The 21,565-nt window shown below is 42.3% G+C and overlaps 2 protein-coding genes across 4 annotated transcripts; one reads left to right on the top strand and one right to left on the bottom strand.

The window, feature by feature from the left end:
- Positions 1–1,245: 1,245 nt before the first annotated feature.
- LOC148422877 (calcium-independent phospholipase A2-gamma-like) lies at positions 1,246–18,396 on the bottom strand. Of its 2 annotated transcripts, none has more exons than XM_088417959.1 (10): positions 18,252–18,396; positions 16,798–17,828; positions 16,181–16,330; positions 15,897–16,048; positions 15,177–15,271; positions 14,433–14,604; positions 14,061–14,118; positions 12,654–12,848; positions 4,408–4,606; positions 1,246–2,969 (listed from the first exon to the last, which is right to left on the bottom strand). In XM_088417959.1, exons 2-10 carry the CDS (start codon positions 17,614–17,616, stop codon positions 2,692–2,694), a joined length of 2,118 nt encoding a protein of 705 aa, XP_088274085.1. In that variant the 5' UTR covers positions 17,617–17,828; positions 18,252–18,396; the 3' UTR covers positions 1,246–2,691. The 2 variants fall into 2 exon arrangements, with proteins under 2 accessions (XP_088274085.1, XP_088274084.1); XM_088417958.1 differs by having other exon boundaries at positions 16,798–17,996.
- An 884-nt stretch (positions 18,397–19,280) lies between these two features.
- dnajb9a (DnaJ heat shock protein family (Hsp40) member B9a) lies at positions 19,281–21,501 on the top strand. 2 transcript variants are annotated; one of them, XM_088416211.1, is made up of 3 exons: positions 19,281–19,388; positions 19,584–19,812; positions 19,906–21,501. In XM_088416211.1, the coding sequence occupies exons 2-3, from the start codon at positions 19,596–19,598 to the stop codon at positions 20,310–20,312; spliced, it is 624 nt and encodes a 207-aa protein (XP_088272337.1). In that variant the 5' UTR covers positions 19,281–19,388; positions 19,584–19,595; the 3' UTR covers positions 20,313–21,501. The 2 variants fall into 2 exon arrangements, with proteins under 2 accessions (XP_088272337.1, XP_088272336.1); XM_088416210.1 differs by having other exon boundaries at positions 19,284–19,456.
- The last annotated feature ends 64 nt before the right edge of the window (positions 21,502–21,565 follow it).

Genomic DNA, 21,565 nt, shown 5'->3' on the forward strand with positions numbered 1-21,565 from the left:
TTATGTTTGTTCCTTTTATATTTACATTCACATTTATTTTTTTTTTTTTAATTTGAAGCCTCAAACTCGGCCCTATATATATATATATATATATATATATATATATATATATATATATATATATATATATATATATATATATATATATATATATATATATATATATATATATATATATATATATATATATATATATAATTAAAAAACAAAACATTATGAGATCTTAATAAAGATGGCGGGCTTTAACAATTTGCGAAGCTGTTACTTTTTTCCCTCATTTGAATTAGGAAGAATCACGACATGCATCACAATTAAGCCCAGACCACGACTCACTTTTGGGAGGACGCTGTAGACATGTTTTTTCAGCCATAATATCATCCACAAGTCATTATGCATCAAGTAGAAAAAACACTTACCGCTGATAAACATCTCCATCCAGATAAGGTGCTGCGCAACTAACATCGGCGTTTGGGAACGGCGTAATTAAGGAAGCAGAATGCTGCGATGATGAGATTTAATTACATACATAAAGACGCTGGAATTGTCTTTACAGAGAAACTGTGGAATTTTGTTGTTGTGCATAAGTACCTGTGTATCCATCTCAGCGCTGGTCCTTGAGGATTCACTGTCTCATCAATGATACAGTACCTGCCTGAGTCAGGACACTCAAAATGGATGTGCATGAAGGAAAAAACATGAAATGCTAAAACAGATGACTGGCTAAAAAACAAAACAAAAACAAACAAGTAACATTTGTGAGGTCCACTGCGGCTATTTATACAGCTGCTTGTATGTGCACTTAAATGTTTTCAGTTGCTACAGCTTGAAATGTTATGATACATGGGCTGACGTCATTAGTGGTCTATTTTCATTGACTTTCATTGACTGCCCACTAGCTGCACTTAACATTGCTTGCATTAATTGCTTAAATTAAGTGGTTTCTCATTTTACATTTACATTTTTAACTTTTTTTTTTTTTTTTTTTTTTACATTTTCTAACAGTGTTACAAATACCGATAAGGGGGTGGAACTTGATGCCGATTGTCCCCTTTCGTGAGGTCTCGTCTTCTTTGTGGATTAGGGCAGTTTGGATGCCCTAATGCACCATGCTGCCTCCCGCGGGCCAGTCTTGGTACTACAATGAACAACTGTCATGTATTGTCACGGGGGAGTACGGCGGTTGAGGAGGCCGGTATGGTTGCAGAGGAGGAGGACCCAAAAGCAGGGGAGCGTCGGGACAGGGGGTTGATTAAATCCATTTATTTATAAACGAACGGGAACAAAAGCGAGAAAAACAGGACGGCAAAAAACTCGAACTAAGGGCGCAGGCAGGCTGGCAAAACAGAAAGCAAAACACTATGGACAGGCTGGCAGGAAAACACGGAGCTGAGTGACTCGGGGCAAGACGGGACTACGAAACAACAATACGATAGAGACAATATGACATGACGTGACAGAGACAATGATCCGACACGGGCTGTAACAGACACTAGGCTTAAATACATTCACAAACTAATCAAACTAACACATGGCAGCTGGGCAGGGACAACAGGCAAAGGGAGCAGATTGGAGGACACGAGGCGCAGGTAACAGACAGGTGGACTAAATCAAAACTAACGCAGGCAGACGCGACAGGGGCAGAAACCGGAACTATAAACGTAAACAGAAACAGAACCCCTCAAAATAAACCCACAACCCAACAAACCATGACATGTATAGTGATGGGAAAATGAAGCATTTCGATATTTTTTTACTACTGTAGATGACACTGTTGGTTTAAAGATGCAATAGAAATTAAATAAATGTTTTTAAACCCAAGAGCCCACAAAATATACACAAGTGCTTCATGAGGCTTCGTTTTTCCATTACTAACCATGCAGGAATGCGGATGGAGACGTGGCTCAATGTGGGTGGGGCTACACATTGACTCCACCCACTCTTATAAAAAAAAATGAAGCCTCGTGAACCAGTTTGTTTAAAGATGCCAAGGAAATTTGCACTATGCCTATATTTTTTAACCAAGTGCGCCATCTAGTGGAGTAAGAAAAACTTACCAAGTGGTTCATGACTATCCAGATTAAGCAAGGAATCCTTAGGAATTCATCAGTGAAGGGAAATATCATTTTTGGGGAGTTCAGGTTGAAAAGTCAACATTGTAACATGGTTAAAATCTCCACAAAGTTAAAACTCCCATGATGCCTCCAAAAATCAGTATTTGTGTGCGCCAACTTAAAATCAGATTGCTCCTTAACTCATTCACTGCCAGTTCATTTAAAATGGAAGAATCACGACATGCATCACAATTAAGCCCAAATCACAACACGCACGTTTGGGAAGATCGTGCAGACATGGTTGACGTGTATAGTCGTCAATGGCAGTGGATGAGTTAAAAACGGCAACTCTCTAAATGAGGCAGACAATATCTACTAAAAAAAAGTGCTCACAAGTTAAAATCCTGGAAGTCCTTAAAAGTTCCCATTTGTTTGATTTGGCGCCATCCAAGTTTAAAAGCACCAAGGAGGACAAAAATAAACCATCAATTCAAGACAGCTAGACATGCGGGGGATGCTGCACTCTTACCCGAGGACGTCACAAACAAAACATCAGATTCTGGTTCCGAGCAACCAAGAAGGAAAGGAAGTCTCCATGTGTGAGGTAAAGGTTTTTTTTTCTTTTCTTGTCTTGCTGAGGCTAAATCTTCAAGGGGTTGAAGGACAAAGAGTTATACATGTCGGCCCTGGTTCTGACCCATTCTGACAACTTCTGCACGGAGCGCTTCTCCCTGGTGAGGATGCGGGCCGCCTTGCGCAGCTTCTCCTCGTTCCTCTCCAGGTAGCGCAAGCCCTCGGCCTGCAGCAGCGCCAGCTTCTCCTGCCGGTTGTCGTCGATGGAGACGTCCTCGCTCACGTACGGGTTGAAGCGGAAGTACGTATCGGCGGGCAGGAAGCTGTCCAGCATGGCGTGGACTTCTGGAAAGGCAAACGTAGAATCCATTAGAACGGTGCTTCCCAAATGAGGTGCTTGAGGGTGTTTCAAGAAGATTTCTGAAGGTATCAGCAAAACTAATTGAATGCCATGGCAGGAACAGTTCAGTTTTCTTTTCAAATTGAGAGTAAATTAATTGGAACATGAAGCAACATTTTCTTCCATATCATCCTCGCAGTATTTTCGCCAGGAGCTGGCGCACAGTGTGATGGTGTGATAACTAAGTGGTCGTGCCATGTTGAACTTCACCATCTGGGTGAAATTTCAGCGCCCTTGTGTCTTTTTCAATGCTTTCCCTCATTGGGAAAATAAATTTGTGGCCCTTAAGTACCCCTTCCTTTAGATCGTGACTCTCAAATGGGGGTATGTAAACGCACTTCAGAGTGTGAGATTTTAACAGGGTTTCTGCAGGTATCAGCACATCCAATTGAACCCGTGTGGTATTTTTGACCTTTTTTGGGTCATTTTCTTCCACATCATTCTTGCAGTATTTTCACAAAGAGATGGCACACTCCTGGTAGTGTGGTGATTAAGAATTAGTTCTTTTTTATCTGAAATGGTTTCGAGAAGGATTAGACAAAATACTGTACAAGGGTTAAGAGGATATCAAACATTCCTTGTCAAAACGCCAAATATCGGAAACGATTATCAGCCCAAATATTTGGTCATCCCTCATTTCAACACACTTCAGCTTGTCACTGAAATTGACACTTATAACTCAGTCCTTTTCGGGGTGTGCAAGTGTGACATTTCGACCCAGGCACATCGTCCTGCGGGCCTCGTTTTCATCCAAACACTATTAGCTCGAGTCCAAAGCGACAAGTGGCGCGCCGCTGATACACAAACGCAAAGTGGCAGGCTTGTCAGCACCGCCACAAGCGAATCTTAATCCGCTGTTTTCACAAACCAACGCCAAGATGGGGAACGCGCTTAATCCCAAATATACGAGGAGCAAGTATGGAGTTGGAACATTTAGGTCAGATGACAGGGGGGGGGGCGGAGCCAAATTTGGGCATAGAGGGGGGGCTCTTTGTACAGATATGATAAGGAAAAAAGGGACGTCAAGGCAAGGGGCCCACCGGAAACAAAGTCTGGACACCATCTTTTTAAGATTCACCAGACCTGACAGGCATGCAGGCTAGTACATATTAGCGACGGGATGAGATACAAATCCCATCAGACGAGATGTCTCACAAGGAGACAAAATGAGATTTTGGCCAAATTCGTAATTTGACAGTTTTCCAACTTTTTGGTAAAGCAGACTGCAAAAAAAAAATATTTCAAAAAGTCATTTTTCAGCTGCAAGTACGTTAGTTTAAAAAAAAAAAACGCAAACAGCGCATGTTAGCAGCGGAGGTTGGCGAAACTTTCCTTGCAGTTTACCGTTCACCGTTGCGTCAACGCATCCGAAGCGCGTCTTACCCTCGGTGTCTGTGGCGCTGCTGATGACGTTGTTAATTTTAGTTTTGAGGCTGGTGTAGGTGCCGCTATTGTTCTTGCTCGTCGTTTCCAAGCGGCCCGTGCCGACCGAAACGACGCACTCCAATGGCGTGTTGGGCCACAGGCACTTGCACTCATGGATAGCCAGCGCCGTTGGGTTGTTGATGAGCAAACCTCCATCCTGTGGACACAAAAAGAAAAAAAAAAAAAAAAACGTGATCGATGATATTTCAGTGAGTCACGGATTTTTGGGAGTCAATGGATTACATTTTCGAGGACCGTCCGAGCAAACAAAAAGATCAATGCGGCTCCAGAGCCGTTCGCAAAATGACAAAGCGCACAACGATATTGTTTTTCTTTTATTTTTTCCCCCCCTGCGCTCGCAGTTCCTGTCAGCCCTGTTCTGAAATCGAACAAGCGCCCGGGAGTGCTTTTGCTTTGAATCCATAGTCTACCTAAGGCTATGGGGGGTGAAACTGGAGAGACGACGGCGATTGATGAATAGGCATGAAGCTGCAGGGCTGCCGGCTTGGCAGCCGGATCAAACGAACGGGGGCCAGTCCTCATTAAAGAGGCCAAGGTGGCTGGGGGTGGGAATGGCGGGGCCTTTGCCAGTGTCTGGGGAGGGAAGCCGGAGGGGGTGGAAGAGCGCCTTCTTCGTCGCAAGTTCGTGCTCGTCTTATTGCTGTTCAATACAATAGGAATGGGAATTTTGGTCTCTCGGAGCAGATGTCGCATAGATTCACATTTCTGAAAGGGGGGGAGGGGGGGGTGTAAACAGCCACAAATGGCCTGAGTACTTGGTGGTCAGAAGAGCAATACAGGCTTTTTATTCTATAATATTCATTCAATGTATTGGTCATACTGTATTCATTTAATATGCATCAATCACAATTTTGTTGTACACCAGCTATACAATGACAATAAAGGTACCGTATTTGCCGCACTATAAGGCGCACCGGATTATAAGGCGCACCCTCAATTAATGACATATTTTAAAACTTTTTCTATATATAAGGCGCACCGGATTATAAGGCGCACCCTCAATTAATGACAAATTTTCAAACTTTTTCAATCATAAATTCAAAGTAATACCATGATAACTCTAAACTCTCAATAGCATAATAACTCAAAGTCAATACGAGCAACCTTGTTCAACTGTAGCTTACTTTATCAGTTCATTCCCCACCATTATCAGTTCATTCCCCATCTACGAATCCCAATCTCAATATTGATCCATATATAAGGCGCACCTGATTATAAGGCGCACCATCAGCTTTTTCAAAAAACTTAAGGCTTTTAGGTGCGCCTTATAGTGCGGAAAATACGGTATTCTATTCTATTCTACTCTACTCTAAAGGTGGCTATAAACGTCCACAGTAGAACTGGCTGTTGACAATTTCTTGCAGCTTTATGTAAAATTGCCATGTTGTCTGTCTTTAAAATTACCTTCATTGTTTCTTACATTTTCTGTATTCAAGCAAGAATTGAACCCGGGACCTCTGAACTGTGAGGCAGACATGCGAACCAGTTTTCCACCGTGCCACCCAAGTTGATCAGCATAAAAATGCAATTCAACAGGGTTTATTTATTTATCTATATATTGATTTTCACATTGTTTACCAGTGTGACACGGCCTGCGTTTTCATTGTGAGTCTCAAATTGACTGCTGCAGTGTTGTAGATCGGGCCCGTGTAATGATGATGCTCCTCGTTCATCACATACTACATTGCTCTAGCCCCAGGAAATACTTCTCTGAATAAACCATAGAGTCACACCTTGCATTCATAGGTATTAATATGCAAGTGCGTCTTCAGCTTCATCTCCTTTGCCTGCAGCGGGGAAATTAGAGTGAAATTGCCCAGGAGATGACCCAACAGACGGTGGAAATCAAAGTGATGTTTAGTGGTGTGAAGTCAACTAATATGTACATAACACCTCAAGGGAATCTAGTTTGACTAAATCTAATCAAAGCGGATGTGCGCACTTTCATATCGCGGTTCAATCTGAGTGGCTGTGGAAGCCATGTGATTCATTGCGGCAATACCGGTTTGCACATGTGTGGTCGTGTGGGAAAATCAAGCGCGGACAGTAAATCTCAAATGTTTTCCTTGCCCGAGGCATGGGTCCCCCTCAACGCAGATGAGTCCCGCCTCTTTTGTCAATCGGGGCGGGGGGCTCAATTGAACCTCGCGATGACCTTTCGGGCCCCGCGAGATCCAAAAGGAAAGGAGGAGAACTGTTCAGCGTAATGGTATAATCTGCCGCGAAGACCTTTGACCCGGATTGACTGCCACTCTGAAGCGGCACTTCCAACACTGACAATATTGTCATCCTTCCCGCTAACAGGGGTGGCCTTTATTCAATTTGGATGGCAGCGTGTGTCGTCCAATGAGCTGATGAGTTACTTTCCTGGCAAAACGCGAAACGCTCTATTTGGCATCAGCAACACTGATTTTAATAATGAAAGTGATTTTCTGCTTCCAGCATAATTTGCTGAATTGAATGACCGACTCGACAGGCGTAATCATGTATTCGAGACCCGTGAATGCACCCTTGGCCGATGAGGGAGACTCGGGTTGGCACAGCCTGCTTTTAAATCAGCGCCCCGGTTCAGCTTTGACAACATGGCCAAAGGCAATTTGTAATGACTGCAGCTGTGATTTGAATACCGTGCCAAATGCATGTCAAAAGCTCCGCTCATTTATCATATACTTTTAGTTTATTCATCCCCGAGAAGGAAATTTAGAGAGCAAATATTTGACTGAGGAGCTGGGCAAAGGTGTAAAATCTTGAACCCTGTTAGCGAGTTCATCCTTTGCTCAATTGCACTATGCCAGTGCCAGTGCAAGACCGAGTGTTTAGGGTGGTAACAAAACCCCATTTTAATATAAAAAAAGGGGCTGTACCAAATGGAATTGTTCTGTGTGCTTCTACTGGTCTAAATATTCAGTTTTGATAATATAATTTTAGGAGAAAATGGACCCAGAAAGGTTCTTCACTAAAATACGTTCTTTGCGCAAGCTCTCGACTTAACACACCATGGAATTTGCTGCTGAAATCATTAGGGATGGGGGGGAAGTTGACCAAGTCGGGTAAGTCGGCCTTTATAATAGGTTGACTGAAAATATCTGCTTTGAAGTGACACCCGAAGAACTGTTACACATATTATTGCAAAGATTTTTCTTTTTACTTTTACTCTAGGAATCGTATCGCCGCCGTGTATGGTGATTTGTATCAAATGTTTTTCCAAGATGAAACCCTTCGTTCTTAGGACCGAGTGAGCGACGAGCTCCGATTCGCATTTAATCAGGAGCTGATGTTCTCTATCCGGCTGGGTTCCTCACCAGACACTGACGCCTTCATGTAGGTTCACGCGGCAGAGCGATTGCAAAACGCACCCGCCTTAAGGAAGAGAATAAAGTTTGCTCTTGTAGCTAATGACGTACGCTCGGCCGTGAAATGACTTTTGCTGATCTCCGCGATAGTGCCCCTTTACCGTTGAGATCAGACAACCCCCCTGCAGGGCACCTTCGAGTGGCACCGCGGAGATAAGCTCACAAACGCTAATGGAAGATGAGTCGGTGCGAATTTGCCTTTTGTTTAGTCGAGCTAGCTGACGTCGTCCTTCCTGCAAGTCTTACTCCGCAACGTGTATGTTGGAGAAATTACTTTGAAGACCTCAATTGTCAATCAGTTGAAGCGAAACGCATTCCCTTAGGTGAAGAAGGGCTAATTAGATGAAAATTTGCTCTATGATGATCTGGTTTATGAGCCAGCGATCGGCCCCTCAAGGGCGAAGGCGAATATGGCAGAATGCTAATCCTCTGGAGGATCAACAGTTGACATTGGCAGGAAATCATTAAGCTGCTCGCCATTTTGCAGGCGCAACTCCCTCTTTAAAGAGCTGTCGCTGACAGGTGCGCACTTTCCAAGGACATCTGGCGATACAAGGCATTCTGTGATTCCATTTTGTCACATGGGGTTAGGCGAAGCATGGCGTCTTGTAACGCATTCGCTGCAGTTGACAGGCTGCTCTATCAATAGCATAAAAGCGGGAAGACGGGCAGTGATTGAGTTCAGTTTGAGCTGGTAAGGGACGCGCCTGGTCTGAGTCTAGTTTCCGAGTCTAGTTAGAGGTCAAACGAGCCCTCGAGTCATTTTTAATTAATTAGATAAGTAATTTGAACACCCATCCATCCACCCATCCATCCATTTTCTATAGTCGCTTATCCCCACAGGGGTCGCAGGCTTGCTGGCGCCTATCTCTGCTGGCTTCGGGCAGTAGGCGGGGGACACCCTGAACTGGTTGCCAGCCAATCGCAGGGCGCACAGAGACGAACGACCAATCACGCGCTCAATCACACCTAAGGACAATTTAGTATGTCCAATTCATCTGCCATGCATGTTTTTGGAGTGTGGAGGGAAGCCGGAGTGCCCGGGGAGAACCCACGCGGGCTCGGGGAGAACATGCAAACTCCTCACAGGAAGGCCGGAGTCAGGTGGATTTGAATCGGGACCTTTGAACAGTGAGGCGGACGTGCTATTCACTGCGCCACCGAGCCGCCCTAATGTTCAAACAATGTGGCAAATCGGAAACAAATTCAATGCGCAACAAACCTACCTCACGTATATGAACACAGGAAAATATGAAGAATTTACAATTGTGTTTTGCCCGAATTTTCACATTGTTGCCAAACTCCTGATGCGTCCAAACATCATTATGAGAGAGAGGTTCTTATAGCTATAAAAAATTGAGGAAAAAACACACAGAAAAAAACTTAAAAACAGCTAAGTCATCCAAAATCGTGCTCCCCAGTATAATCAATGGTCGTGCTGGCAGCAGGCTTCAGCGCCAGAAGAACGAGCACGGTTAAGAAAGTACATTCAGCCCCATGAGTATCCCCTCTGTCACTTTCCGAAATCCACGCTTCTTGCACCATCAAAAGATTTTGTGTTTTTTCTTTGGCAACTTCTCTTAAGAGCGGCCTTGACTTTAGTGCCTGTGCCTCCTGATCTATACGGCCTTCATTAAAGGGAACGCTGATGTGATTCACAACACTTCTCAGACTTCCTGCGGAGCACGCCGCTCGGTCGGTTCTCTGGGGAGCTCACTAACGTTGGTGGTGGTCCAACAATCCCATTCCTGCCGTTAATAAGGATGGCGGAGGTGGATACAAAACCGCACAAGTCCACCTCCGTTGCTTGAGGAGATACCATGGCAACGGGGTCCTCCTCGTCATTCTATACGGGCCCTAACGTTCATTGGGAAACGTCTGAAGTCATGGAAGAGCGTGTCATTTAGTGCTAGGGTAATGCTGAATGGTTTCATGTGGAACGCGCGCTTTAACGCACAGTGGCTACGCAGCAAGTGTGAGGCAGAGATAACAAAACAGAGCTTCAACTCTGCAAAAATAGCTATAAATTCTGGATTTTTAAATCGTAAAACTTTGGAACAAATGGATTCACAAATACAAAACAGGTCACATCATCAATCAGTCACAATTCACAAGGGATTGACCAACTAAAATTTATCGGTGCCGGTGCCATTTCAAAAACATGCTCGCCAATAATTCAAGGAACTATTTTTTCTAAGCTGCATTAAAAGGCTTCAAGACAATAAAGTTAACAATTAGTTTTTGTTGTTGTTTTTGTTCATATTTTAGATTTTTTTTTTTTAGCCCAAAAAAGACTTAAACGTATTTATTTGATTTACTAATCTTTGGAACTCCATTTCAAGTGGAATCTTTGACCATGTTTTATTCTGTTTTAATGTAACCAGCTTTATTTCTGTTTTATACTGAAGGAAATCCGCATCGCAACTGAATATGCAGATCCATATAAATGTGACAAAATGAAAACGCAACATTTTGCAAAGGAGTCCCTATAACACCATTCAGTGATAAGTTACTTCATGTTCCACATAATTTGCCCTTAATTTGAAAATAAAAAAGCACAGTTTCTATAACATTAAATTAGATTTGCTGATGCCTGTTGAAACCCTGTTGAAATCTCAACGCACCCCTTGAAGTGCCTTCAAGTATACCAATTTGATAAGCACTGATTTACTGTCGCTGAAAATGAATCTGCTCCATATTTAAGTTACTGACCTCCTTGATGACCACGATAACTGGGATCAGTGTCATCTATGAAAAAAAAAATATTGGTATGTCTCTCCACGTTTCTATGAGCTTGACAAATACCAGCAGTCTTTGGGCACATGGCATGGCAACCGTTTTGGAGCAAACAAAAGGGGAATTGTTTGGCTCTTGAATTAAGTGGACAACTCAGTGGGCGTGGGTGGAAAACAGTGAGATGACTCTCTTGTCAGATGGGATCCTGACATCACACAGACGGCATGCCGTGCTCACATTTCAGTGGCACAAATTCCTGCCAGTTTGACTAATATGTGACCAAAACTTCACTTCATGTCCTTTAGGCTTGTCGGATTACAAAAACGGTTGATTTGGTGACTAATAATTTATCTGAAATAAAGGTATCCCACATTGAGCAAAAGAATCATTACAACACAATTGAAAAATAAGTTGATCTTGTGTTCCAATTCATTTGCTCTTAATCCGACAAGGAAAATGTACTGTTCCTGTTATTAAGCGCGTTAACTCAAATTTGATCCTTGATTCTATACAAAGTCTGAAGAGCAAGGTCTGTAACGTAGCAAAGTTTCCTTCACAAGCTCTCCATTGAAAATAGATTTTGGCATGCAGGTTTCATTCTTACAACATAAGACTAGCCTAGCGGAGATGATGTGAGGGCAATATCAAGTGTCCCGAGAAGTACTTTCTGACTTGACGATATCGGTCCAGGTCATGTTCAGAATTCCTCACAGAGAGCAAAAAGCAAAAGCTGTTGATCCACTGTGTTCCTGCCTCTGGTGGAGAGTTCGGGAAGAGGGAGGGATCGTGCTTAAGGCGGAGAGCATGTCAAATGTTGCCTTAAAGCTGTAACTAGCGCATCTTGTTGTTCCACACAAACTAGGAAAACCTCCAGTGCAGGTACCAGCAGGGAATCAAACTGCGCTTTGGTCCAAACAAGACTTTAGGGCTCTGGCATTTAAAGTTGACAGTAAGTGGTTTGGAGGGAGAGTGGAGTGCATTTTTTTTCAAAATGGAAGTGTAATCACAACGGCTAAGAATGAATACATAGACAAAGACGGACAACCATTCACACCCACAGACACACTAAAGGGTGATTTCCAGTGTCCATTATACTTACAGTGTATGTTTTTGTTCAAGTGGAGTAGAGAGGGCCCCCTGGTGCTGACTAAAATAGGAATTCAAAATCAAAATCAAATGCATCTCTCTCTCCCTTTGTTTTACTGGGAGACTGCCTGCTGGTGGCTAGTAAAAAAAAAAAAACTGCAGATAAACTGCACTGGACTATCAGACAAAGGGTTCAAAGCTTGAGAAAAAAGTAGTGGCTAATAATCGGAAATTTATGGTAAACATCTTCCCTTAGCCGCAAATGAACCTCAGCTCCAAATATCTACTACTAATAATCGGTATTGGCCCTGAAAAAATGCACTCAATTGATCAGGTGTGATGTGGAAAACTCAGCTAATATATGCGACCTGCAACACAGCAGGGGCGAAGGGGGGGATCTTCAAAATAGGTGCGCTGTCATCAACCATTCTCTTTCATTCACCCCCAATCCAGGGCCACAACACACAGTTTTGCAATTAAAAGCGTTGCTGGGATGTTGCCTTTGATCCGCTCACACACTTTATTTGTGTGTACGAAACATCTGTGCAGCGAAAGTCAACCCAAGGTGATGTTGACACTTGTGACACCGTCAAAAAAAGAAAACAATAAAGAGAATACATGAGTTGAACGCAAAATGCGGATAAATTTTATATCTTTTTTTTTCAAGAGCGTCAACGCACATTACTAACATCTTACTCATGCAGTTTTAACATTTCTGACTAAGCATTTGTTAGGAGGGTAAAGGCGTGGCGTGGCATTAGGTATTGATCAGTTAAATGGTGGCATGGGAGGGTTAGTTATGGCTAATGCATAGCTGTTCATGGAAATGGATTTAAGTGCATCTATGCCTCACTCCCCCCAGTAAAAGGAAAACAAAAAAATGACAGCTAGGAAATGAAGTCCCTCCCTCCTGCGCTGGTGGCGAAGCGATTTGTTGCATCTATCAATCTCTATTTTATTTATTTATTTATTTATATAGCACAGCATGAATAGTCTTGTCAGACTGACCTGATGGAGATCACCCCCCAAAGGGAACTCCTGGAAATAGCCGGGGGCCGCCGATGTGGCACGGATGGCCTGCCAGAGATGGTGCTGACAGCCGCCCTGGTAGTGGGAACGTACGCCCGGCAGCAGGTTGTAGTTCCTGAACACGTAAGCCTTGAGAGGCGTGCCTCGGTTCACGATCGCGCTCACTGCTGCCACCTAGGAGGAGATGAATAATATGCCATCAAACTTGAAATCTTGTGTGATGGTCCGATGAAGTCGTTGGAGGTGTGTTCGGTAAATTTTAACAGTGGCCAGGGTCAGCCTCAGCCAGTCGTTGTTAGATGGGGTGGGTATGTACCCCTGGAGGTACGTGAAAGCACTTCGGGGGGTACATGAGATTTTATCAAAGTTTCTGCAGCTATCAGCAAATCTAATCTAATTTGTAATGGCGTTACAGGTGACATTTACGTTTCTTTGCAAATCAAGAGCTAATTAATTGGAGCATGAAGCAACGTATTGCTAAATTGTTATATAGTGACTCATATGTAAATCGTAGTATGTTTTTATTTTGTTAGATACGGATGGGGTACGTGGGATTTGAACTCATTCACTGCCTTTGACGACTGCAGACATCAATTTTAACTGGACAGCTACATAAGTAAAAAAAAAAAAATAATTGTGCTGGTAGTGAATGAGTTAAGAGAGATTCTGTATGTATCAGCATATCTAATTGAATGCTTTGTATTGCAGTAAGAGGAACCATATAATTTTCTTTTTGACTTAAGAGCAAATGAACTGTAACATGAAGTGACTTATAGCAAAATGCACTTTAGTGATATTTTGCTTTGTTTTATACATATGTATCCTGTTATTAGTGACAGTTTTCCAGCAAACAAGTTGATCTCCAACAGATACTATTGGGTCATATATAGCTCTAATAATGAGTAATAAAAGGATGCGCCCAATTTTTAGGTCATTTTGACCCAATTTTCTTGGTAGTTTTTGAGGTTGTCATTGGCAACACTACCCCTTTTTTGACCCATAAAGTTATGTCAAATTGACCCAAATATTGGGTCTGTCCCTGGTTTGACCCAAAATTGGGTTATTTTTAACCCGACTGTTTTTTGAGGTATCTTCTGGAGTTGCTTAGATACCACTACATATGTAATACCATAGTTTAATAATTCAGATATGCGAGGCACAGTTTTCAGCAACATTTTCACTGGCGGTACATTATTGAAAAAAATGTTGAGAACAACTAGCCTAGGGGGGGGCAATTAAATGCTTTGTAATATTAAATATTAGTGATATTTAAGTGTTATTGGCTCCTTCTTTTGTTAATGCTTAGTGAGACGGAATTAATGCTAGTCTACCAGTTTTATATGAATTGGAAAGACGTTTCAACCATCTATAAATGAGAGAACTCACTTTGGGACATTCCGAGTTTCTTGAAGTTTCCACAAGTAGATGTGAGCCCATTTTCTCTCTGTCAAAAGAAATAGTTGAGTTCATTCTTTGTGACTTTATTATGAACTGCAAATCAAAGTTTCTATGGCTATTACATAATTCAGTGGAATTTCCAAGCTCTGGATACAAATTGCTCATAAAAAATAATGTGTTCCAGGGTCAGCGGTTGCCACGACAACCATACTGGCAAAGTTAAAAAAAAGTGTGTCACCGAGGATAGCGGTTTACACATCAAAATTTCTTTAGAAATGTTCAACCTCACAAAGCATTTGAATTTAGAGGTTCCTCAGCCTTATAACTTTTTCTACCGTCAACACTTGCATCAATACTAACTTGAGCATGTTCTCCCAGGCTTCGCTGTCGTAGAAAGCGTGACTCCAGCCCATCTTCACAGTGCCGACAATCACGTTCTGCTTGAAAACGTCCGAGCCCAACTTGCGGTAAAGATCGTCGCACTCGCTTGGCGGGAGCTGGAAAACACCCAGCATGAACCCCAGGATTGCGCCTACGATGTAAAAAGGAGGTCAGAACAATTATTTTCCCCACTGATGATCTATGGAAGCATAACAGTACCGAAAGTGTCGAGAGGGGACATGATTAAAAATTGTGTTTGATCAAAAAGAGAGCAGCTGTGTGCCAGATGGATATTTGGAGCTTGTGCAAGCTTGTGTTGCTGATTAAAGGCCAATCTGGAGGATAAATTGAGTGCTTCAAGATGCTGAAGAATAACGCAGAAGCTGAAAGTGTGACAGGCCGCAGCGCCCCCATGTGGACATTTTTATACCTCTCATTCTATGACAAGGAATCATTTTCACAAGCATCTGCAAAAGCATTAGACCCTCCGGAGACCCAGTCTATTCTTTTTGGTTCCACTGTTGTGGACTGATGTTTTTGGTTTCTAATTCTGCTTTATTCGAGATACCTCAACTAAGTCCTAGTGTGCTAATCAGAGGACATATTCGGACGGCATGCAATTAACTGCTATCTTGCTGCCAAATGAATAGGCAGGGTCTCAGAAGGATTTAGCAGCTGGCTAACGTAATCTGTGCTACAACAGTACAATAATGCATAACTCACCTGTGCTGACACCGCAAATATAATCAAAAAGTTTGTGGATTGGTTTGCCGGTCAAGTCCTCCAACTTGCGCAAAGTCTGAAGGGCGAGAAGTCCCCTGTAAAGACGCAGACATAACAAGTCATTTAAATCATAAAGACAGCAAATGAACAAAATGTGTGACACCGGACAAGCTTTTCTGCTGGTACAGTCTGAAAAACTATTAGTAGTTACAAATACACACATAAAAAATACATAATACACATACAAAAGAAATTGATGGACTTTGAACTCAGAACCCAACAATAAAAGTTTGTACAGTTATTGTTCAACTGACTGTAAAGAGGGTAAAAAAAAAAATATCTTGCCTATTAGAGTATGTATGTATTACACATGATGTTTTAAAATCTTGGTCAAGATTTTAGTAAGCGTCATTGAAGTTGACAAAAACGATTTGCTTTTACGGTCCACATAAAATGAATTGATGGGCTGCATCTGGCCCCCAGTCCTTGAGTTTGATACCTGTTGGCCACCATATACTTTGTTGTATTTTATACACAATATGTTTGGCCCGTTTGGATATTTCTTACACGCTTCATGAGAGCATCGCGGAATTTAAAAAGAAGCCGTCATGAAATAACCCAAGTTCATATATCAGAACTTCTGGCCAAGAAAAAAAAAGGAACATAACACTAGTCAAAAAAATCATATTTTATTCATGTAAAAGACTACATGAGTCATACCTTAAGCCTCCCCCATCTATGGAGAGAATGCGGATACCGCGGCCTTTCACAGGCTTATGATATCCCACCAGTGTAAGAGCTTCTCGGACCGCTTCCCTCAGCCCGGGGTCACTGGCCTGTTGCAGACGCAGCAGGCAGGGGATTACTTTCTCCTGATGAACACAGAGAAGCATTCAATATGCTGACTCATATACAATGTGCTGACTCACTTGACAATTTGGAAGCACAATCAAATTGTGCAGATGTAACTATTGTTATGGCTACGAAAACATCATCGGACTGACCTTGACGGCAACCCCACACGTCTCGGGAAACTCCAGCAGGTGGTAACTGAGGTCCTCAACCCTGCTGACGTAGACCCTTACGTCGGTGGCCCTGTGGAGCGCCTGGACCAAAGCCCGGGTTCGATTGTCCACGCTCACTCTGGCGATGATCTTGAAAAAGCAAATAAATAAATTTGTTCCAGCATGGGCATTTCTGTGTTGTTGTTGTTTTTTTTAATTATTATTTTTCTGTAAGCAAAGCATTATTACTGTTACTACTAGGTGACAAGTCACGTAAGCACACTTCAGATAAACACAGGCTGACTTCATATCACAAAGGATATATCAAGGAACTTACAGCCTAGTCTAAAAATAAATGGACTCCTAGAATTCACATCACAAATGTGTTTGGACATGTAGAGCTGTTGGACTGTGTTAAGACAGTTGGTGTGATCCTGTTGTGATTGGTATATGACAACAGAAGCAATATTTTGTACCTATTAAAGTTGGTAACGTTCCATCAGAATGAATTGGAATTTATGGCGAACGTAAGTACTTTATGAGACTGAAGGTTGATTTTATATGGGAAGCTAAACCTACAAATGACCTTTGCTGCACCACTTTGTATCCAAGCATACCTTTTCCCTTTGGATCAGAAGTTTCTTGGCCTTCTCTTCTGCTGCTTTCTGCTCTGTACTGACGGCCTTCTCCACCTGCTTAACCGGCGCATCCTGCGGCTTCGTGACTTCATTTGTGGCAATTTTTGTCTCCCCGGTCCTGAATTTGGGAACCAATGGGGCGATGTAGCTGCCTACAAAAGCTTGCACAGTGGGAGCGGAGTAGGACAGATAGTGACTTAAACCTTTCTTGGGAGATGCGGGAGGAACGGGGTCACTTGTTTGTAGAGCATGAGAGGAGGTTTTAGATGATTCATCAACATGGTTTTCAATTTCTTTCTTCTGCGTCGTGCTGCCAAAATAGGAATTGATGTGGTGGGCAAGATAGTTGTAAGTTTCATCCAGGTTTACTGAAAATTTGCTGGGGTGAAAAATCGCAGGGGCTTGTTTGGAAGACAAACCCTTGTTTTCGCCAGATGAATTTTGAGGCTCCTCTGACTTGATGGTTGAGGCGACACGCCTCAGTTTTTTCTCCTTTACTTCCCGCGCAGGTACAACAGCAGCAGTGGCGCTCGCTTGCAAGGTGTTACGAGGCCGCGGAGGCGAGGGAGCCGTGGCGCTCGTATCCAGTGTCGCCGCAGACGTCGGGGTAGGTGACATACTCACTGGATGCTTGGGAGCAGCTGGAGAAACCGGTGTAATTTCCACAATTTTCGATTCAGTAGTCGGCGGCACATTTTTTCCAGCATTGTTTGATCTGAGCCGGGAAAACTTGGAGAGGAGCTCAGTTTGCGTCACAGCTTTGGAAACTGTGTCCAAGGTGTTCTTTACTCGGGACATGTGCTGGCTGAGACTTGCAGACCAACGCGACGCAGAAGTATTTAAACGCAGGCCGCTGGTGTGGAGCCCGAGCTTCTGCCTCACCACTTGGTTAGCCCTGCAGAATCGTGCTTTCTGAGCCCGAAGCCGCTGGTGAAGGACGTGCTTGTGGCTGAGGGGGATCGCCTTCCCGCAACGAGGATGCTGGACATGGAGTGAACAGTGCAAGATACCTGAGAAGGGAAATGGTGAGCATGTAGATTGGCAAGGGTGCCACATGGAAAACGTTCTGTTTAGTTCAGGCCAGGCACTGAGACACCATTTATGACTCATCCTGATATGTGCCGAGAGTTCAGTCCATCCAAAGGAACTTTAACTCTACACGCCTCTTTTCCATGAACCTGGTGATGATCAACACAAAAATGAGGGGAAAATAAAGAACATGACAATGGAGGGCTCATTATCCTAAACATTAACACAAATATAGATTATATATAAACAAAAAATACCAAACAACGTAATACATTTAACGAGGGATAGAACTCAAAACAAATGCACAATGAAAACATGGAAAAAGTGACTGGCGAAATTGACATTGCCACAAGCTAGCAAGCTAGCAAACGCATAGCGAGCAAAATTAGAAACGCAAATCATACCACAGCTTTTATATCGTCGTTTCAAGGTGAGCGGCAACCTTGAAAATCCTTTTCTTTAGCCGCCAACCAACTGCAACCGAGTAAATGTGGCGACATGGCGCAATGTGTCCGAGTTGACGCTTGATTTCCACAGTACATGACGTCGTTCCCGAAAAGAAAAACAACAACCACGTGGGAAGTCAAAACGCGTACTATTGGTTGACTAGCGTTTGACCCACAAAAAATCTGGAAAATTGATTGGCTGGTTTTCCGGAAACCATGAGTAGGCTAGTGAGTTGACAATTGAAGCACATTATGAATAGTTTGAAGCACGAGCGGATTTGGGGATTTTTTTTTTATGAAATGAAACAGGCGTACTGGAAATGTTTACATTAGTAAGATATAGCTAAATGTCACTGATAAATTGCAATATTGATGACTTGTTGCCCAATCAGTGATTTAGAAATTAAATATACCGGTAATTAATTTCCACTGTGAAACAAACAAAACACGACTGGCAAGTCGAAACAGTGTACTAGGTGAAATTAGAAATAGATTGGATTCGTCTTAACTTTCATAAATTTAGTTTAAAACAACTGTTACTCGAGTGTAGAATAATAAAGAATGTTTGGGAACAGTAGATAACACACTAATAGATAACACGAGTAGGCCATACAGGGTTGACAGTGTTAGTGTACGTGATTGAGAAACGTGAGCCTGTTCTTTTTATGTGAATATATCCAGTGTAGGGAAGCGTTGAATGTTATTATTTTTTTCTGTCAAAATATGAAAGCAGCAGGGAAAGACCAAGGAGGAGAAGGGGGTCTTGTGGTTGATTTTAGGAGTGTGCTGGGGACGAAAGTAGTTCAATTTAAAGATCATTTTCAGTTTTTGAGGGAAAACAGGGTTTGGTGAAGAGAATCATGTTTATCACGGTAAAGTTGGTGACGGTTATCCGCCTTGTTCTGTTTTTAAATAAAGGATGCTAGTATAGTAGTTCCAATTTTTACCATAGGGGGCAGACGCGTGATTGGCGGTTGCCATGCTTGCAGACAGGCATCCACTAAAGAAGAAATGCAACGATGGCGCTAGCTTCCGACACTCGTATTTGATGCTAACAGCTTCACGTTTATCGTTAACTACATGAGCTCCTGCCAGGTACATTTGACGTCATGTTTAGTGTCGGTTAAATATTTAGCATAGTCTCGCACCTTAGCACATAAAAGGTAAGTTTGACACGTGTACGAAACGTATTGGCGGACGTTAGCATGATTATGTCGCGTGTTAGTTAACATCACAAGTTATGCACGATAGAGTTAAGTATACTCGCCTCGTTGTATGTTATTTGTGCAGAACTACTGAGCTATGGCCAATGCTCAATCTGCTCTGAAGATGGCCGTGTGCCTCCTCGTGATGGCAGAGCTGCTCCTTGCAAAGAAGGACTACTATGACATACTAGGAGTGCCCAAAGGCGCAACTGAGCGACAGATAAAGAAAGCTTTTCATAAGCTTGCCATGAGGTATCACCCTGATAAGAACAACAGCCCAGACGCTGAAGTAAGATTCAGGGACATTGCGGAAGGTATGGTGGATTTATCCCAATACTTTATGTTGCTGTTATCATATTTGTTCAGTTTTTATTTTATATGTATAATATACATATATACTTTTTCAGCTTACGAGACGTTATCTGATGCAACCAGAAGAAGAGAGTACGACCAGTTTGGTGGCACCGCCTCTTATTTCACAGAGCATCCGCAACCTGGGCGGCCTGCGCACCAACCGTTCAGCTTCAAATTCGACGACATTTTTAAGGACTTTGACATGTACAACAGCAGGCATGCCCGGCACAGGCAACACTTTGACGAACAGAGAGAATCCCACGGCCAACAGAAAAGGCACTTTCAAGGAACCGGTGTCTTTGGCGACCTTTTTGACGATATCGAGAAGATGTTCGCTTTCCACAGACACCCCGCGAAGACTGAAAGCGTCTTCCGCGCTACGTCCAAACAGCACTGTAGAACGGTGACGCAGCGCCGAGGGAATATGGTGACCACGTACACAGATTGCACTGCATCCTAAGCTGCATCAATAGCCACCTTACTTGTATACAACACATTTGCCATGATAAATTAGAAACTTTTGAATGTGATTAGATTTGCTAAAGGGAGGAAAAAATCAGAGTTTGCAGTGTCAACGCTGCTAGCGAGATGTGAATGTAATGTCACTTAACATTTTTGGAATGTACAATCATTCATTTACAATCAAATCACAAATGTGACAAACTTACCTATCGAGGAGAAATGTTGCCAAATCCAAGTCACTTTTGAATTCTCAGCTGCCTAAATTCCTTCGCCATGCTCCTGTTTGACTTTTTTTTTCTGGAGTAATCCGGCATAGTTTCTGAAAAGCTGATGGCCAAGGTACACTGTAAAAAAAAAAAAAAAAAAAAGTTTTTATGGTAAAATGCTGGCACATTGGTTTCCAGAAAAGTACCATTAAACTACGGTATCAAATTTTCTACATTTACCATAAAGTTTGTCTTGATACTGTTGATTTTACAATAACAAAATGTGTTGTGTAAATTGGTGGTTGATTTTACAATTACAAAATGTACTGTGTGAATTTACTGTTGATTTTACCGTTACAAAATGTCCTGAGTAAAATCAACGGTATTAATACAAGTTTTTACTGTGAATGTAGAAAATGTTTTACTATAATTTTAATGATACTTTTCACCAACCAAGTTGGCTGTATTTTACTTTAAAAACAGCATTTTTTTTAAATTGTGTCGTAGATGAGCATGAGTAACGCCTCATGTCTGATTTTTCTTCGGGTGTGGTGGCTTCTTAAAAAAACAAGGTTGGTTTCTGTCGAAAGTTTCAAACTGCTGAAATGTTGCGGTTCTGAATCTAATATCGAAAGCTGCTGTCCTGATTGTAAAAGTTTCTGTCTTGAAGAGGAAAGTCGCGCACTGAGTTTCAAATCTACTATCAAGCCTTATAAAGGTTACTTGTAAATGCTGAAATTAACATACACACCTTCAGTAGCAGAAATAGAGACACCGTTTTCCTAACATGATACTTATTTTCTAGTGATAGAACTGTCAGTTATGTGCAATATTGTTTTATGTAGTACTAGATCCAAGCACTGACCTTTTTGTATGAGTTTGTGTATCGCTGCCTTTGTGTCTTAAAGATGTGTTATGACAAAAAATGTTAAGATCAAATATCTATTTGGCATCTGATAATAAACATTTCTTGGAATTGCTTTTTCTTCGTCTGAAATGAGTTGATAGATTTTTGTGGTGGTCAATACCCATCAGAATTAAAGCA

This window comes from Hippichthys cyanospilos, chromosome 6 (genome assembly GCF_059441005.1).
Source record: "Hippichthys cyanospilos isolate Australia breed blue-spotted pipefish chromosome 6, RoL_Hcya_1.0, whole genome shotgun sequence".
NCBI classification, from domain to species: domain Eukaryota; kingdom Metazoa; phylum Chordata; class Actinopteri; order Syngnathiformes; family Syngnathidae; genus Hippichthys; species Hippichthys cyanospilos.

What these genes read in the sequence shown, in the direction of transcription:
- LOC148422877 (XM_088417958.1), bottom strand. Translation starts at nt 17,928, where the DNA reads ATGAGTCATAAATGGTGTCTCAGTGCCTGGCCTGAACTAAACAGAACG. An exon ending in TGGGGGGTGATCTCCATCAG is followed by an intron (nt 4,607 to 12,653) that starts GTCAGTCTGACA and finishes TTGTGTCCACAG; the next exon opens with GATGGAGGTTTGCTCATCAA. An exon ending in CAGCGCCACAGACACCGAGG is followed by an intron (nt 2,970 to 4,407) that starts GTAAGACGCGCT and finishes TTGCCTTTCCAG; the next exon opens with AAGTCCACGCCATGCTGGAC.
- dnajb9a (XM_088416211.1), top strand. Translation starts at nt 19,596, where the DNA reads ATGGCCAATGCTCAATCTGCTCTGAAGATGGCCGTGTGCCTCCTCGTG. An exon ending in ATTCAGGGACATTGCGGAAG is followed by an intron (nt 19,813 to 19,905) that starts GTATGGTGGATT and finishes ATACTTTTTCAG; the next exon opens with CTTACGAGACGTTATCTGAT.